General features: G+C 39.1%; 1 protein-coding gene across 1 annotated transcript in view; it reads right to left on the bottom strand.

Moving 5' to 3' along the window:
* FAM151B (family with sequence similarity 151 member B) overlaps window positions 1–17,656 on the bottom strand; it is a 30,674-nt gene extending 13,018 nt beyond the window's left edge. Inside the window, exons 1-3 of the mRNA XM_043913505.1 lie at window positions 17,504–17,656; window positions 12,522–12,647; window positions 1,849–2,014 (exon numbers count right to left, since the gene is read on the bottom strand). Coding sequence (XP_043769440.1) covers window positions 1,849–2,014; window positions 12,522–12,647; window positions 17,504–17,528 — 317 coding nt within the window. The 5' untranslated portion in view covers window positions 17,529–17,656. The remainder of the gene's footprint in view (window positions 1–1,848; window positions 2,015–12,521; window positions 12,648–17,503) is intronic.
* Window positions 17,657–20,119: the final 2,463 nt, after the last annotated feature.

The raw sequence follows: 20,119 nt of genomic DNA, 5'->3' as shown, positions 1-20,119 counted from the left end.
ACAGAAAACTGAGCACGTGAAAAGGCAAGGAGATCTAAAGCTCTGCTCGTCAAGCACTAAGGATTAAATACTTTATTTCATGGTCCCTGGTGGCTTAGTCGGCAAAGAATCCACTTGTAATGCAGGAGACCACCTGCAATGCAGGAGATGCCGGTTCAATCCCTGGGAAGATCCCCTAGAAAAGGAAATGGCAACCCACTCCAGTATTCTTGCCTGGGAAATTCCATGGACAGAGGAGCCTGGTGGGCTATATAGTTCACGGGGTTGCAAAGAGTCAGCCACAACCGAGTGACTAAACCCCCATTACAGAGAACACTGGACTGGCTCTAGGAAACCTGGAGTCTGATCCTAGCTCAGCTCTCAAGTTTAGCTGTTGTCACGTAACCTCTTTAGGACCAAGTTCCTTGTCAGTAAAATGGAGTTGGACTATTATCATTCTAAAAGCTTTAAGATCTTACAATAGTTTTCATTCACAGTATAAAGAGGTTTACTAGTATATTTAGCCCCACAACAAATGAAAAGGCAAGGAGATCTAAAGTTTTGCTTGCCAAGCATTAATGATTAAATGCTTATTAGGTTTTTAAAAACCCTATGAATAAGATTCCCAATTCTTATTCATTTCTTGAGATGATTCAATTTTAAAATATTGTTCAAAGATAAAGTAAGTTTACCACACATCCTAGATTCTCATAGCAGTTGCCTTCATGGGTTTCATGAAGAGCTTTTATGGTGTCACAATAAATCCCTGGCTCTAGCTATAATTTTTACACTGCCAAAATACCACAAAAGTAAAACTTTCTGTGATGGCCATGGAGAAGAAAATGATACTTAATCTTGCTCTCTTCATTATCAATGTTTCTAACACATTATTTTTAGTAATCAAAGAATTCTAAATAATTCCCCAAATATAATAACACAAATCAAGTAGGAAAGGCATTAACTAACCCAACTTCTGCCAACTCTCTCTCAGACTACTTCTTAACGAAAGTAGCATTTTAAATGTATTGTTCTATGGACTTGTGGACTTGTATTGTTCTATGACTTTCCTGGTGGCTCAGACGGTGAAGCGTCTGCCTATAATGCAGGAGACCCGGGTTCAACCCTTGGGTCGGGAAGATTCTCTGGAGAAGGAAATGGCTACCCACTCCAGTACTCTTGCCTGGAAAATCCCATGGATGGAGGAGCCTGGCGAGCTAAGGCCCATGGTGTCGAAAAGAGTCAGACACGACTGAGTGACTTTACTTTCTTTCTTTCAAATGGACTTGTGGACATAGTGGGGGAAGGAGAGGGTGAGACAAATTAAGAGAGAAACACTGAAATATATACACTACTATGTGTAAGACAGGTAGCTAATGGGAAGCTTCTGTATAACACAGGGAGCTCAGCTCCGCGCCCTGTGATGACCTAGAAGAGTGGGATGGTGGGGGAGCAGGAAAGTTCAAGAGAGAGGGGATATTATATATATATACACATACAACTTATTTACTTCATTGTACAGCAGAAACTAACACAACATTTTAAAGCAATTATCCTCCAATTAAAATTTTAAAAAGGTACTGGGAGTTATTCACATAGAAAAAAAAATTTGCCATTCTATTACTACAATGGTCAGTTATGATAAATTCCTTTATAAAAATTAAGTTTAGCCTCAAAACGTTCCCAAGAAACAATTTTAGCAGACAACTCTGTGGGTCTTTGGTCCATTCCTGAAACATATTAATTTGCAATTCCATTTTCAGTTTAGATAAAGTATAAAGTTACTTAGGTACAGAAATGAGAAGTTACTGATTTTTTTCCCTTATTGTTATTCTACAACAACCAGAAGACTGAACATGTTTATACAAATACCTCTTAAAATCCAGCTTGATGCCTTTATTGCTTTTAATAACTTCAGCCAGCCATTCTTGTAAAGTATTATCACTGTTTATTTCTGGAGGATGGGCCATGATTGGTTGGCCATGTTCTGATCCATCGCTTGGAAGAATGACATCGGCCTCTAGCATATGAGCAGTACCTGTCCACATAAAAGAATCTATGTTAGTGTTAATAGAGACTACAGCAGATGGCATATCCAGTATCTTTTTGAGGAAGATAAAAAGGAGGAAAGAAAATAATATTTATTGAGAAACAACTAAGTGCCAGGTACTATGTCAGGCCTTGCACGTTGCCCTTATTTGTTAGTCATGAGCAAACAGGTAGTGAGGAGTTAAATATCTTTGCTTAGGTCATCCGCAAACTGTTGTCCTAATATCTAATTTCTTCCCAGTATACAGCAAAGTGAGTATACAAAAGGAAGCTTAATAAGTATTTGTTGAAGCTTCTGAGAACACAAATAGTACTTTTATCTTCTCACTCCTGAAATTAGAAACTATAGATGTTTATTGTTTATGTTTGAAACGCTATGCTATAGATTTAGTTCTTTGACCCAAAGCTTAGCTACTATGTAAAAGCACACATCCCTGGAATGGGTAAGAAGCTTCACTAGTCACTTAGTGTGACTTAGCAGGCTTTGGTAGACTAATTTCAAAGATGTCTGACAACAATTCCTCCTATCCTCTCATCTCTTTCTCTTCCCCTTGAATCTGGGTTGGTTTTGTGACTTGCTTTGACCAACAAAAGGAAAACTGTCAGTTCTAGGCTTAGCTCTTAAAAGGTTTGGCAGCTTCTGCTTCCATCCTCTAGAAAGCCAGTTACCATGTAAAGAAGTTCAGGTAAGAATTCTCAGGTAAGAAGACTCAAAAACCACATAGAGAAAGAGAAGCCACATAGAAGAAAACTAAAGCTTCATGTCTGACAGACAGCATTAGGTCTCTGACACGTGAGTGAGGCCATTTCAAAATTTCCAGGCCCAGCTGAGCAACCAGCCAAGTGCAGCAACATGAGTGTCCCCAACCTATTCCACATGGAAGAGAAGAACCACAAAATCAGGAAAAATAATAAATCATTGTTATTTGAAGCCACGAAGTTTTGGAGGTAATTTATCACACAGTAACAGAAAAACAAGCAGAAATAGTTATCTGGAAGTGGGGCACTGGCATAAGAAAAACCTGAAATGTGTGACACTGGCTTTGGAATCCAGTAGATTCTAGAAAGGCACTGTTAACAGAGGCTGGAAGAGCACTGAGAAAACTCTTTTTACATAGCAGTGAAACTTCTGGCAACCCTGGCACTTGTAGCAACTGGTGGAAGATAGATAGGATGCCTAATGAATTTGTGCATTTGGCTAAGGAGGTTTCCAGGCAGAATGTTGAAAGCGTTAATTGGCTTCTTTTAGTTCCTATGATAAAGGACGGAAAGAAAGAGCTGAGTTAAATAATTAGCTGTTTAGACTCTAAGCAGCATAAAGAGGAAATATTTCCAGCTCAGAACTCGTGTGAGTTAGAAAATAAAACCACTCTTTCCATCTGGTGAAAGATTCTCAAAGGAAGAGAAAGCCTCAGTCCAAAAGTCAAGTCCAGGATGCTGCTAGTAAACTATAGCCTCAGGATCAAGGCCAAATCAAGGATACAACTACAGGACACTTTATTAAGACCTGAGAAATATGGAGCCTTGGATACCGATACAACTAGATAAAAGAACTTATAGAATCTTAAGGGTGTTAACCCATAGCACCCTAACTAGCAAACCAAAGGAGAGAGACCTGCCTCAAAGAGATTTGGCAGTAAAGCTTTTGACTAAAGGGATGGTTTATAACTTGATATATAAAAATCCCAGTACATTTTTAATAGAACTGTTACAGACTTGGACCTGAAAAAAGAGAGAGAGGTAAAATGAAAAGAGGTCTGCTGTTGCTGTTGTTCAGTTGCTAAGCCATGTCCGACTCTTTGCAAGACTGTAGCATGCCAGGCTCCTCTGTGCTCCACTATCGCCTGGAGTTTGCTCAAATTCATGTCCACTGAGTCAGTGATGCTATCTAACCATCTCATCCTCTGCCACTCCCTTCTTTTGCCTTCACTCTTTCCCAGCATCAGAGTCTTTTCTAATGAGTCAGCTCTTCGCATCAGGTGGCTGAAGTATTGGAGCTTCAGCTTCAGCATCAGTCCTTCCAATAAATATTCAGGACTGATTTCCTTTAAGATTTACTGGTTTGATCTCCTTGCAGTCCAAGGGACTCTCAAGAGTCTTCTCCAACACCACAATTTGAAAGAATCAATTCTTTATCACTCGGTCTTCTTTATGGTACAACTCTGATATCCATACATGACTACTGGAAAAACCATAGCTTTAACTAGATGGAATTTTGTCAGCAAAGTGATGTCTCTGCTTTTTAATATGCTGTCTAGGTTTGGCACAGCTTTCCTATCAAGAACTAAGCATCTTTTAATTTCATTGCTGCGATCACCACCTGTAGTGATTTTGGAGCCCAAGAAAACAAAATCTGTCATGCTTCCACTTTTTCCTCTTCTATTTACCATGAAGTGATGGGACCAGTTGCCATGATTTTAGTTTTTCAAATGTTGATTTTTAAACCAACAATCAACCAATGTTGATTTTTTCACTCTTGTCTTTTACCCTCATCAAGAGGTTTTCTTATTCCTCTTTCTTTTCCGCAATTAAGAGTGGTATGAGCTGTTTTTCTGAGGTTGTTGATATTTCTGCTGGCAATCTTGATTCTAGCTTGTGATTTATCCAGCCTGGCATTTCACATAATGTACTCTGCATAGAAGTTAAATAAGCAGGGTGACAATATACAGCCTTTCCCAATATGGAACCAGTCCGTTGTTCCATGACAAGTTCTAACTGTTGCTTCTTGACCCTTATGCAGGTTTCTCAGGAGGCAGGTAAGGTGGTCTGGTATTCCCATCTCTTTAAGAATTTTCCACAGTTTGTTGTGATCCACACCGTCAAAGGCTTTAACATAGTCAATGAAGCAGAAGTAGATGTTTTTTCTGGAAATCCCCTGCTTTCTCTATGATCCAAGGAATGTTGGTGATTTGATCTCTAATTCCTCTGCCTTTTCTAAACCCAGCTGGTACATCTGGAAGTTCTCAGTTCACATACTGCTTAAGCCCAGCTTGAAGGATTTTGAAAAGAAATCTATGAACTCTCCAGTTTCTACAGGCAGGAAATAGGCTGAAAAAGCTACTCAGCTGCACATACAGGTCATTTTCCAATAGCTGCATGAAGAGATGCTCAACATCATTAATCTTCTGGGAAATGCAAATCTAAACTACAATGAGATACCAACTCACAAATGCTAGGACAACTATAATGAAAAAGACAGATAATAACTAATGTTGACAAGGACATGGGGAAATTGGAAACATCATTTACTTTGCTGGTGAGAATACAAGAACCCACTCAGCTGCTTCAGAAAAGCTTGGCAGTTTCTCAAAAAAAGTTAAACAGAGCTATATTTAAGATGAAATAGGTCAAGCTTCTGTCTAATTTTATAAGTCACACAAACATGATTTCTCAGTAAAGTGGTATTTAGTATAACATATGTAGGCATTCCATCTTGTCTACCAGTGCAGTTGTAAAGGAACACGTAGGCTTTGGAATTCCTTAAGAGTAATAGTCAGTTTCTCCATTTATTAACGCCATTCATTGCCCATGAGTAGAAAAAAAAAAATCACAAAATGGCAGTGTCAAGAGTCTCAGGCTCCATGTAAATTACGTTCCTGATGGTTCTTTTAAGAATAAGAATGGAAGCTATGTAGTAAGGACAAGAGATCATGGTGGCTTGGACTAGGGTGAAGACAACAGAGATGGAGAGATGTGGACTAATTCAAAATGTATTTTGGAATAGAATTATAATGTCCAATAGGGTAGATACAAAAAAAACCAAAAAACAAAGAATAGATGACTCCCAGATTTCTGGCTTAAGAATATATGCAGACTATGGTGCCATTTACTGAGAGAGGAAGGATCACAGGAAATACATGTTAGCAAACACAATTAAGAATGTGATGCCCATTCATTTCAGTTCAGTCACTCAGTTAGGTCTCACTCTTTGTGACCCCATGGACTGCAGCCGCCAGGCCTCCCTGTCCATCACCAACTCCCTGAGCTTACTCAAACTCATGTCCATCGAGTCGGTGATGCCATCCAACCATCTCATCCTCTGTCGTCCCCTTCTCCTCCTTCCTTCAATGTTTCCCAGCATCAGTATCTTTTCTAGTGAGTCAGCTCTTCGCATCAGGTGGCCAAAGTATTGGAGCTTCAGCTTCAGCATCAGTCCTTCCAATGAATATTCAGGACTGATTTCTTTTAGGATTGACTGGTTTGATCTCCTTGCTGTCCGAGGGACTCTCAAGAGTCTTCTCTAACACCACAGTTCAAAAGCATCAATTTCTTGGTGCTCAGTTTTCTTTATACTCCAACTCTCATATCCATACATGACTACTGGAAAAACCATAGCTTTGACTAGATGGACCTTTGTCGGCAAAGTAATGTCTCTGCTTTTTAATATGCTGTCTAGATTGGTCATAATTTTTCTTTCAAGGAGCAAGCATCTTTTAATTTCATGGCTGCAGTCACCATCTGCAGTGATTTTGGAGCCCAGAAACATAAAGTTTCTCACTGTTTCCATTGTTTCCCCATCTATTTGCCATGAAGTGATGGGACCAGATGCCATGATCTTAGTTTTCTGAATGCTGAGTTTCAAGTCAACTTTTTCACTCTCCTCTTTCAGTTTCATCAAGAGGCTCTTTAGTTCTTCTTCACTTTCTTGCATAAGGGTAGTGTCATCTGTATATCTGAGGTTATTGATATTTCTCCCTGCAATCTTGATTCCATTTTGTGCTTCATCCAGCCTGGTATTTCACATGATGTACTCTGCATATAAATTAAATACGTATGACAATATACAGCCTTGACATACTCCTTTCCCGATTTGGAACCAGTCTGTTGTTCCATGTCCAGTTCTAACTGCTGCTTCTTGACCTGCAAACAGATTTTTCAGGAGGCAGGTCAGGTGGTCTGGTATTCCCATCTCTTTAAGAATTTTCCACAGTTTGTTGTAATCCACACAGTCAAAGGCTTTGGCATAGTCAATAAAGCAGATGTTTTTCTGGAACTCTCTTGCTTTTTTGATGATCCAGTGGATGTTGGCTATCTGATCTCTGATTCCTCTGCCTATTCTAAATCCATCTTGAACATCTGGAAGTTCACAGATCATGTACTGTTGAAGCCTGGCTTGGAGAATTTTAAGCATTACTTTGCTAGCGTGTGAGATGAGTGCAATTGTGTAGTAGTTTGAGCATTCTTTGGCATTGTCTTTTTCTTTGGGATTGGAATGAAAACTGACCTTTTCCAGTCCTGTGGCCACTGCTGAGTTTTCCAAATTTGCTGGCATATTGAGTGCAGCACTTTCACAGCATCATCTTTTAGGATTTGAAGTAGCTCAACTGGAATTCCATCACCTCCACTAGCTTTGTTCGTAGTGATGCTTCCTAAGGCCCGCTTGACTTCGCATTCCAGGATGTCTGGCTCTAGGTGAGTGATCACACCATTGTGATTATCTGGGTCATGAAGATCTTCTTTCTATAGTTCTTCTGTGTATTCTTGCCACCTCTTCTTAATATCTTCTGCTTCTGTTAGGTCCATACCATTTCTGTCCTTTATTGTGCCCATCTTTGCATGAAATGTTCCTTTGATATCTCTAATTTTCTAGTCTCTAGTATTTCCCATTCTATTGTTTTCCTCTATTTCTTTGCATTGATCACTGAGGAAGGATTTCTTATCTCTCCTTGCTATACTTTGGAACTCTGCATTCAGATGGGTATAACTTTCCTTTTCTCCTTTGTCTTTCGCTGCTCTTCTTTTCACAGCTGTTGTAAGGCCTCCTCAAACAGCCATTTTGCCTTTTTGCACTTCTTTTTCTTGGGAATGGTCTTGATCACTGCCTCCTGTACGATGTCATGAACCTCCGTCCATAGTTCTTCAGGCACTCTATCTATCAGATCTAATCCCTTGAATCTATTTGTCACTTCCACTGTATAATCATAAGGGATTTGATTTAGGTCATACCTGAATATTTTTCAGGTTTTCCCTACTTTCTTCAATTTAAGTCTGAATTTGGCAATAAAGAGTTCATGATCTGAGCCACAGTCAGCTCCCAGTCTTGTTTTTGCTGACTGTATAGAGTTTCTCCATCTTTGGCTGCAAAGAATATAATTAATCTGATTTCGGTATTGATCACCTGGTGATGTCCATGTGTGAAGTGTCCTCTTGTGTTGTTGGAAGAGGGTGTTTGCTATGACCAGTGCATTCGCTTGGCAAAACTCTGTTAGTCTTTGCCCTGCTTCATTCTGTACTTCAAGGCCAAATTTGCCTGTTAATTCTCCAGCTATCTCTTGAATTCCTACTTTTGCATTCCAGTCCCCTATAATGAAAAGGACATCTTATTTGGGGGTTAGTTCTAAAAGGTAGTGTAGGTCTTCATAGAACCATTCAACTTCAGCTTTTTCAGCATTACTGGTTGGGGCTCAGACTTGGATTACTCTGATATTGAATGGCTTGCCTTGGAAACAAACAGAGATCACTCTGTTGTTTTTGAGATTGCATCCAAGTACTGCATTTTAGACTCTTCTGTCAACTGTGAGGGCTACTCCATGTCTTCTAAGGGATTCTTGCCCACAATAGTAGATATAATGGTCATCTGAGTTAAATTTACCCATTCTGGTCCATTTTAGTTCACTGATTCCTAAAATGTTGGTGTTCACTCTTGCCATCTCCTGTTTGACCACTTCCAATTTGCCTTGATTTATGGACCTAACAGTCCAGGTTCCTACACAATATTGTTCTTTACAACATCGGACTTTACTTCCATCACCAGTTACATCCACAACTGGGTGTTGTTTTTAAACACTTTGACTCCATCTCTTCATTTTCTCTAGAGCTATTTCTCCACTGTTCTCCAGTAGTATATTGGGCACCTACCAACCTGGAGAGTTCATCTTTCACTGTCCTATTTTTTTGCCTTTTCATACTGTTCATGGGGTTCTCAAGGCAAGAATACTGAAGTGGTTTGCCATTCCCTTCTCCAGTGGACCACGCTTTATCAGAACTCTCCACCATGACCCATCTGTCTTGGGTGGCCCTACAGGGCATGGCTCAAGTCTCATTGAGTTAGACAAGGCTGTTGTCCATGTGATCAGTTTGATTAGTTTTCTGTGATTGTGGTTTTCATTCTGTCTGCCCTCTGATGGATGAGAATAAGAGGCTTATTGATGGGAGAGACTGACTGAGGGGGAAACTGGGTCTTGTTCTGATGGGCAGGGCCATGCTCAGTAAATCTTTAATCAAATTTTCTGTTGATGCATAAGAACTCTATAAGTGAAAACAGCAAATAAGAAGTTGGATAGACTAGTTTTCAGAAGAGAGGGAAATCTGACCTGGAGACATGTATGTGAGTTGCCCAGCCTCTCTCCCTATTCTCCCACCCATGGCTGTTGGGTAGAAGGTTTTTGAAGGTCAGGGTATGCCTCTGCTTTGGGAGACTGCCTGGTCACCATGTTTCCCATCTCAGGGAGAGTCAGAGGAAGAAGTCTGCACATCAAGATTAACAATCCAATGACAGGAGCCCCAACTTTTGACAAGAGCCAGACAACAGAAAACAGCTTTAGGTTTTTTGGTGATTTTCTACACAAGAAAATCCCAAATAGATGCTACTTACATTAAAACAAAACTCAAAGAAATATGCTTATGACTTCCCTGGTGGCTCAGACGGTAAAGCATCTGCCTACAGTGCGGGAGACCCGGGTTTGATCCCTGGGTCGGGAAGATCTCCTGGAGAAGGGAATGGCAACCCACTCCAGTATTCTTGCCCCCCCACCCAAAAAAGGGGGCTCAAAGAAATATTTGGGTTTCCCTGGTGGCTCAGACGGTAAAGCGTCTGCCTGCAATGTGGGAGACCCGGGTTCAATCCCCGGGTCGGGAAGATCCCTGGAGAAGGATATGGCAACCCACTCTAGTGCTCTTGCCTGGGAAATTCCACGGACTGAGGAGCCTAGTAGGCTACAGTCCCACGGGGTCGCAAAGAATTGGACACAACTATGTTTCCCATCTCAGGGAGAGTCAGAGAAAGAAGTCTGCACATCAAGATTAACACTTCAATCATAGGAGCCCCAACTTTTGACAAGAGCCAGACAACAGAAAACAGCTAAATCCCAAATAGATGCTACTTACATTAAAACAAAGCTCAAAGAAATATGTTTATAGAAATGAAGTTAAAAATATCTATCTTGCTTATACTGTTTACATGCCCTAATGCAGCAATTTACTATATTTTTATTAATACATTTAGCTGATGACTATAGTCACACTTTTCCTAAATATGTTACAAAGGTTTTTTTAAAAATATGACATTTTTTATTCTCAAAGAGATTTAATAATTTCTATTTTTAACAAGCATTTCTTTTAATATACATTTTAAAAATCTACATGCAAAAAATAAATATATACATAAAAACAAAAATCCACATGCAGAACTGTCATAACAAAAAATAACATTATATGTAATAACTTTTGTAAACAATTTTGACTATTCTGAGATCAGATGTGTTGACAATGCAACTCTTATGTCGACAAATGGCACTCCTATATTGTTCCTCCTGTACTTTGCTTTTTTAAATCACAGACATTGTTGAAAATCCAATATCACATATTAATGAAAACAGAAACAGCTTCATTAATAACAGCTGTACTAAATTTAAATATTCTGAAAGAAATGAGATAAAGCAGTGTGATACATGTCTCCAGGACCCTGTTTTCTTTCCTTTGTATTTGAAAGAAATTGCAAGATTAGCCAGGACTGAAAAAAGGGACTTGATAAAAAGTACACCCAAAACTATAAAACTTGGGGTTCTGGTTGACTAAGAGAAAGTAAAGAGGATATTATCTGAAAACTAAGTAACCTATGAAAAATTCCCAGGTCAACAGCAGACTGCCGGCAACTGGAAATGACTTCCATTGATTATTTTTAAAACAAGGCTAGAAGTATTCATATTTAATTAAATTATTTCTAGGTCTGAGACTTCTACATTTACTATTACAAACCATAAAATTTAAAGATTGCTTCCAAATTTTTAGCTGTTACAGAGAAATCCAATTTATTTTCTGCTTTGATTTTTATATTGTCAAAAAGGTTGAGATTGTCTATATCAACCTATGAGTTACAATCATTTAGCTGTAGAATCTTTTTGATTTTCTAAATATAAAACTATATTGTCTGCAAATAATAGATATATTTCTTCCTATTTTCTTCTATTTTAAAAAATTGATATATAATTCACAAGCTATAAAATTACTCTTTTAAAGCACACCATTTAGTGGTTTTCAGAATATTCAGAAGGTTGTGCAACCATCATGCGTGCATGTGTGCTCAGTCACTTCAGTCGTGTCTGACTCTTTGCGACGTTATGGACTGTAGCACACCAGGATCCTCTGTCTGTGGGATTCTCCAGGCAAGAATACTAGAGTGGGTTGCCACGCCCTCCTCCAGGGATCTTCCCGATTCAGGGATTGAGTCCGTTTCTCTAACATCTCCTGCACTGGCAGTGCAGTTCTTTACCACTAGAGCCACCTGGAAAGCCCTGTGCAACCATCATCACCATCTAATTCCAGAAAAATTTTATCATTCCAAAAAGAAACCTGTACCCATTAGCATTTACTCCCCAGCCCCTATTCATTTCAGCTCCAGGAAGCCATTAATCAATGTTTTCCTTAAGCATTGTTTCTCCTAAAATTTATTTATTAAAAAACCACTGTTAGGTTATTATGTGCTAGGCACTGTGTTAATTATGAGGCATTAAATATTAGAAGACAAATTTCTGCCCTTTGAAAAGCAACTGAAAATAATATCTTTTCAATAAAAGAAATATATTCAGATACATTATCCAGATACACAATTGAGTTAGATGTGTAAATTGTGTCAATTGAGTAAATGTGAAAATTTTTACAATAAAATATGAGATTACAAGGAAATCTTTCTGTTGGAACAGGGCACTTCAAGCTATGCCCCATCCCTCTGATGATACACCTTCATTCTCTTGCACCGTTGTAGCCAAAAGGGGTACTTCACAGGAAAAGGCTAACTAAACTGCTATAGTGTTCATCTATATACGATTACAGATGGAGTTAGCAAACCCAAAGGCTTGGTTTCTAGCCCAGGCATAAATACTGCCCAAAGCATTATAAATTAGCATTCAATGGCTTCATTCATCCATTAGACAAATATTTTTGAGCCTCTCCTGAGTACGCTGTGAAAGACACAAAAATACATATGACATACAATCGTGATCTTAAACATTTTACTTAAATCACTATATATAAGCAAATGTAATAATACATGAGAACTTTAAATAAGGCATAGTAAAGGTAAATAATTTCTGGAAAATGAGAAAATTCTTCCATTAGGAAAATTTGTTCATTTTGTAAATAAAATGAGATCTTTAAGAAGAATGTTTACATTAGCCAAGAATTTACACTTGAATCATCTAAGGCTCTGGTACCTGCAAATATGACCAGATTTTAAAAAAAAAATTGAATTCATCTAAGCATGGGGAATACTGACTTACTTCTCAGTGCCTCATTCATTTGCACCTTGTGGTTAGCTGCATGATACCAGATGATTTGGGCGCCATCTTCTGTTGTGATCTGGTTATTTCTCAGAAAATATTCCAGTATATTTTCACTCCAAGATCCTAAAATGACGGCATTCATATTAAAAATAATTTTATAGGGTATTTTTTTTTAATCAAAAGGGCACAGCATATGTTGATGGAGAAAAACAAAGCAATAAAACTGAGAAAAGATTTTTAAAAAATTAAGAACCAGTATCAAGATGGGCTTCCCAGGTGGCGCTAGTGGTAAAGAATCTGCTTGCCAATGAAGGAGACGTAAGAGATGAGGGCTCGATCCCTGGGTCGGGAAGATCCCCTGGAGGAGGGCATGGCAATCCACTCCAGTATTCTTGCCTGGAGAATCCCATGGACAGAGAAGCGTGGGGGGCTACAGTCCATGGGGTCACAAAGAGCCAGACATGACTGAAGTGACTCAGCATACATTAAGATGTGACAAATATAAAGAGATATATATATATTTATTTATATATAAATATGCTATAAATGTGGAATAGGAAATTGCAACCCACTCCAGTATTCTTGCCTGGAGGATCCATGGACAGAGAAGTGTGGGGGCTACAGTCCATGGGGTCACAAAGAGTCGGACCTGACTGAGTACGCACACATGCATGCTACATATGATGTAAGCAATGATTAGTAAACATATAGGATAATCTGAGCCTCAGAAGTGTAAAGAGAAATGCAGGAAGAAAAAAAAAACTGTTAAGAAGCAGATATTTTAAAGCAGGAATTTTCACATGGTATCTTCTCCAATTCTAGACCCATAATTAAGTAAAACGTATGTAAAGGCAAAGCTATATTAAAAACATCAAAATTTTATAGAACTTAAACTCTCCACCTGAGGCTCCATTCTATATTTATATTAACCATTAGAATTTTAAATTATACATTTAAGCATGCGTGTGTGCTAAATCACTTCAGTTGTGTCTGACTCTTTTCGACCCTATGGGCTACAGTCCATTAGGCTCCTCTGTCCATGAGATCCTCCAGGCAAGAATACTGGAGTGGGTTGCCATGCTCTCCTCCAGGGGATCTTTCCCACTCAGGAATCAAACCCACTGTCTCTTATGTCTCCTGCATTGACAGGTAGGTTCTTTACCACTAGCGCCACCTGGGAAGCCCAACATTTAAGCATATTCACCTTCAAATTATGAGTGTCAGCAACACTTATGAGTGACTAAGTAAATTCTGAGTTAGTATTTTTAGATTTCTCTAACATGTACAAATATACATAATTCCTGTATCTTTTGACTACTTTTTGGCAGACCAGATTTTTTTTCTTAATTAAAATGTGTGAGTTAATTTAGTTAAGACTAAAATACTTGAATCAGTTCTACTTCATACAATGCCATATCCCACTGAAAGTGAAAGTGTTAGTCACTCAGTCGTGTCCGACTCTTTGCAATCCCTTGGACTGTAGCCCGCTAGGCTCTTCTGTCTGTGGGATTCTCCAGGCAAGAATACTGGAGGGGGTTGCCATTTCCTTCTCCAGGGGATCTTCCCAACCCAGGGATCGAACCCTGGTCTCCTGCATTGCAGGCAGATTCTTTACTGTCTGAGCCATGGGGGAAGCCCCCATAACAAGGAGAAAAGGCTGAAAAACAGTAAGAGTTATCTATAACCTTACCTCCCCAATTTTTATTCATTGTTTTGAACACTTAAGTACCTACCAAGTGGCTACAAATTCCCTATGCATGAGTGTGCATCAATTGTTTATTAATTCTACATAACAACAGTTTTAAAACTTAATGATGGCCATTATAAACTGCTGACAAGACATAGAAAGAAAATAAAATTTGATAAGAGAATGGAGGGGCATATAAAAATAACTTCTAAGTAATATTCATGGAACTTAGTGACTACTCTGCATACTAGGTTACAGAATAAAGAAAGGGGAGAGTTAATTGTAGTATCCACTATCCCCCAAGCAGTCTCCTATAGAAAAACACATGTCCCTTTTTAGCATATGCAATAGTCACAGACCTTTCAGACTCAGATGAAAATATATGGTCATCATTTTTTAAATGTTTAACTTATGCATCTTAAAAAGGCACAGGAATTATTGGCTAAAACAGAAATGTTCAACAATGGTAAGTAATTAAATCACAGTTTATCCTCATGGTAAAATATGTAATTGATGTGGCTGTTAAAAATGAAGTTTATGAGATATGTGACTTCCCTGGCAGTCCAGTGGTTAAGACTCTGCACTTCCAATGCAGGGGGCATGGGTTTTTGATCTTTGGTTGGGGAACTAAAGATCCCACTAAAGATGCTGTGTGGTGTAGAAAACAAACAAAGAAACAAAAATTAAAAAATTCACCCCTATGTTCATAGCAGCACTAGTCACAATAGCCAGGTTATGGAAATAACCTAAATGTCCATGGACAGATGAATGGACAAAGAAAATGTAGTACATATATACAAGGGAATAATACTCAGCCATAAAAAGAACAAAATAATGCCACCTGCAGCAACATGGATGCAACCAGAATGTTAAAGAGTTATTTTTATATGCCTGCATGTCACAATGAAGACCTAGTGCAGCACCCCCCTCCCCAAAAGTCAACTGTTTTCCTATTTACACAGCAATGAGTAAGTGGAAGTTGAAAACACAATACCATTTACATTAAACCCACAAAACCAAAACACTTTGGGATAAAGCTAACAAAATATGTAAAGATCTACATGAGGATAACTACTCTGATGAATAAAATCAAAGAAGAATTAAATAAATGGATAGATATTCCATGTTTATGGATAGGAAAACTCTATATTGTCAAGATATCAGTTCTTCCCAACTTAATCTATAGATTCAAGCAATTCCAATCAAAATCCCACCAAGTTATTTTGTGGCTATCAACCAACTGGTCCTAAAGTGTATGCGGAGGGCAAAAACTCAGAATAGTCAATATAATACGGAAGGAGAACAAAGTGATGACTCTATCCAACATCAAGACTTACTATAAAGCTACTGCAATTAAGACAGTGTTGTTTTGGTGAAAGAATAAACAAATAGATCAACGGACCAAAACAGAGAGGCCCCCAAACAGACCCTCAGAGATAACTGATCTTCAATGAAGGCACAAAGGCAATACAATGGGGAAAAGACAGCCTTTTCAACAAACTTTTTTTTTTTCCCGTAAAAAAAGAAAAAAATCTAGACACAGAACTCATACCTTCACAAAAATTAACTCAATACAGATCATAGACCTAAGTGTAAAATTCAAAACTATAAAACTCCTACAAGATAACATAGAAGAAAACATAGATGACTTTCAATACAGCAATGACTTTTTAGATACAGCACTAAAGGCACCATTCATGAAAGAAATAATGGATATGCTGGACTTCATTAAAATGACAAACTTGTGCTCTGCAAAAGATAACATCAAGAGAATGAAAAAATAAGCTGCAGACTGGGGGAAAACATTTGCAAAAGACACATATGATAAAAGACTATTAACCTAAATATACAAAGAACTCTTAATACTCAACAATAAGAAAACAACCCCATTAAAAAAAAAAATGGGCCAAAGACCTTAACAGACACCTTAACAAGGAAGACAGATGGCAACCATATAAAAAGGTGCTCCACATCACTTTTCATCAAACACAAATTAAAACAATAGGGTATAACTACACACTTACTAAAATGGCCATAATCCAGAACACTAGTATATCAAACGCTGGTGAGGATGTGGAATAACAGGAATCTTCACTCATTGTGTGGGAATGCACAATGGTATAGCCACTTTAAAATAAAGCTTGCCGGTTTCTTACAAAGCTAAGTATATTCCCATCATACAATCCAGAAATCACCCCTTGATATTTACCCAATGGAGTTGAAAAGTTATGTCCATACAATAACCTGCACACTTATGTTTTTAGCAGTTTTATTTACAGCACACTTAGGTTTATAGCAGTTTTATTTACAACTGCCGAAACTTGGAAGCAACCAAGATCTCTTTCAGAATATGAATGGATAAACTGTGGTTCACTCACACAACAGGATTATTACGGTTCGCTAAAAAGGAATGCGCTCTCAAGCTATGAAAAGACATGGGGAAAGCTTAAACACACATTACTAAGTGAAAAAGAGCCAATGTGGAAAGCCGATGTACTCTATGATTCCAACTACATGACGTTCTGGAAAAGACAAAAAAAATCTATGGATACAATAGAAAGATCACTGATTTTCAGTGGTTGGGGGGAAGAAGATAAGTAGGTAAAGCACAAAGGATTTTTAGGACAGTGAAACTATTTTGTATGATACTCTACCATGGACCATGTCATTCATTATACATTTGTCTAAACTCACAGATCCTGCACCACCAAGAGTGAACAATGTAAATGATGGACTTTGAGTGATTGTGATACATCAAGGCAGGCTCACAGATGTAACAAAAGTACCACTCTGAAGAGGAAGATTGATAATGGGAAGCTATGTATTTGTCCCTAGAGTAGGAAATGGCAAACCACTCCGGTATTTTTGCCTGCAAAATCCCAGGTCATGGGTTCGCAGAGGCCAACACGACTGAACACGCATGCGTATGTCAGGTAGGGCTGAATGGAGAACCTCCAGGTCTGCCACTTAGTATTCCTAAGAACCTAAAACTGCTCTTTTGAAAAAAAGAAATCCTTTACAAAAAGGCACAATATTCTTGCCATTCTCGAACTCCCCAAAAGCTTTTCGCGTTTTTAACGCCCACACTGGGAACCAAGGCTCTAGGCCAGCTGATTATGGGCACACGTGGAGAACGCGAACCACGAAGATTCAAAATAGGAAGGAGTGCCACCAGAGGAGACTCTCAAAAGGGCCCCCAACTACGGCACCGGGCCGGAGAAAATGTCCACTCACTGCAAGCCAACAGTGTGGAGCACGGTCTCAGACTCGGAGCCGGGGGAGCCCCGCTTACCAGGGCCCCCGGCGGGCGCTGTCATGGTGACAGTGAGCCTCAGTCTGCGCAGGCGCCGAGGGTGGGCACCTCTGACGACCCGTCACCGGTGGCGAGAAAACCCGACTCGACAGACTAAGAGGAGTGGCCTGCGAGACGGAGGCGGAAGAGGCTGAGGAGCAATGCGCACGCGCAGAGGCTGCAGCTCGAGTTTCGCGGGTGCGCGGTCCTGCCGGCTGTTGTTCGCGTCCAAGTGTCGCGCGACTTGCTCTTCTGAAAAGTAGTCACAGTAGTTCTGTAGAACGTCTCGTCAGGGAGGACGGCGGCTGTGTTGAGACGCCTAGCTGCTGCAGTGGGGCACGAATTTCCAAAGTTCGATATATATATTTTTCTTTTTAATTTGATAACATCCTAAAAAATGACATGAAATCATAGCTTCATAAAGATGAGTATTCCTGCATGAGGAGGCTGAAATGCTAAGTCACATTTTTTCTGTCCCCTCTTCTTGCTGACGGTTTTCTTTAGAAACACTCCTGTCAGAGTCTCCCACCCAGCGCCTTCTTTGCCCTCCCTAACTCCTTTCCACAACCAAGCTGGGATTGGAAAAAGCGCCAGTGGGGTCAGACTGATGAGAATTAGCAACGTATTACTGCCGTATTCTAGTACTGTAACTAATTCCACTCAGTCTGTCAGTTGTAAAATTAGGATAACAAATAGCACACGTTACATAAAGGACAAATGGCAGTCCTTCTCGCCCAACTCTGCAGATTTTGACATAGGTTAAGTCCAGACGAGATGCAATTATCTCACTGTGTCTTCAATTAGGCTGGATTTCCTCAAGATCAAAAGATTTCTTGAGTTTCAGAAAACACTAAATTTCAATGACTTCACTTATCTTAAAGAAAAATCTTTCTGGAGACATACAATTGATCGGCTTGTATTTGATCTGCATTTCCTAATGATACAAAATGTTACACATTTAAAGGGTACAATTTACAATTGAGTGTAGTCATAGCATTGTGCAGCCAGCACCACAATTTTAGAACGTCTCCATCATCCAAAGCAGTCACTCCCCATTTTCTTCCTAAATTTAGGGAGCCACTAATCCACTTTCTGGCTCTATGAATTTGCCCATTCTGGACATTTCATTTAAATGAGATCATACTGTTATTTTGTGACTGGCTTCTTTCACTTAGCAGGTTTTCAAGGTTCATCCCTATGGTAGCATGTATCAGTACTTTCTTGTTTTTTGTGGCCAAATAAATTTTCATTGTTTGCATATACCACATTTATTTGTCCATTCATCAATTAATGGATGAACCATTGCATTGTTTCCATTTCTTGACTACTAGTGAATTTTGACTGCTATAAACACTCTTGTACAAAATTCTGTGTGGAAGTATATGTGGATGTATTTCTCTTGGGTATATACATAGGAGTGGAATTGCTGGTTCATATGTTAACTCATGTTTATCTTTTTGAGGAATTGCCAGTTTTGCCAAGCAGCTACATAAGACATTTTACATTCCCACCAGCAATGTATGAGGGTTCCAGTTTCTCCACATCCTCGCCAATACTTAAAAAAAGTTTAATTATAGTCATCGAAATGAATATGAAGTAACATCTCATTGTGGTCTTTGTGTATTGCTAGTGACTAATAATGCTTAACTATTTACAAGTGCCTATTGGCTTTTTATATATTTTCTATGGAGAAGTGTCTATTCAAATTATCTGCACATTTTAAAATTAGGTTATTTGTGGAGATTTTGTTGAATTGTAAAAATTTTTTGTAAAGTCTGACTACAAATTCCTTAACAAATGTTTGATTTACAAATATTCTCTTCCATTTTACAGGCTGTCTTTTTCTTTTTAAGTAATTTATTTTTGGCTGTGCTGAGTCTTTGCTGCATGCAGGCTTTCTCTAGTTGCTAAGAGTGGGGGCTATTGTAGTTGTGGTGTGCAGGCCTTCTCACTGCAGTGGCCTCTCTTACTGTGGGGCATAGGCTCTAGGCGCGCTGGCTTCAGTTGTAGTTCAAGGGCTCTAGAGCTCGAGCTCAGCAGTTGTGGTACACAGGCTTGCTTACCCACAGCATAAGGAATCTTCTCAACCCAGGGATCAAACCTGTGTCCCCTGCGTTGGCAGGCAGATTCTTATCCACTGTACCACCAGTGAAGTCCCGCAGGTTGTCTTTTCACTTTCTAGATCATACCAGTTGCAGTGCAAAAGTTTTTTTTTTTTTTTTTAGTACAAAAGTTTTTATGACCTGTTGATCACCATATTGGGGCAATATTTTTTAGATTTTTATAGTAACTGGCTCAAACTTACTCTTAACTGTCCATTTTTTAGAACTATATAGTGGAATATGTAAAGAATCTGCCTGCAATGCGGGAGACCTGGGTTTGATCCCTGGGTTGGGAAGATACCCTGGAGGAGGCCATGGCAACCCACTCCAGTATTCTTACCTGGAGAATCCCCATGGACAAGAGGAGCCTAGTGGGCTACAGTCCATGGCGTCACAAAGAGTTGGACATGACTAAGCACAGCACAGCAAGTGGAGTAAGTGGCATGAGATAATGATGTCTGATTATCTTGAAAATACTCCAGCAAAGAAATCAAGAGGTAAATGAAGCAAAAGT

This window comes from Cervus elaphus, chromosome 9, assembly GCF_910594005.1.
Source record: "Cervus elaphus chromosome 9, mCerEla1.1, whole genome shotgun sequence".
NCBI lineage: Eukaryota > Metazoa > Chordata > Mammalia > Artiodactyla > Cervidae > Cervus > Cervus elaphus.
The sequence above is the reverse complement of the archived record's forward strand: the minus strand, read 5'-3'. Positions and strand labels throughout refer to the sequence as shown.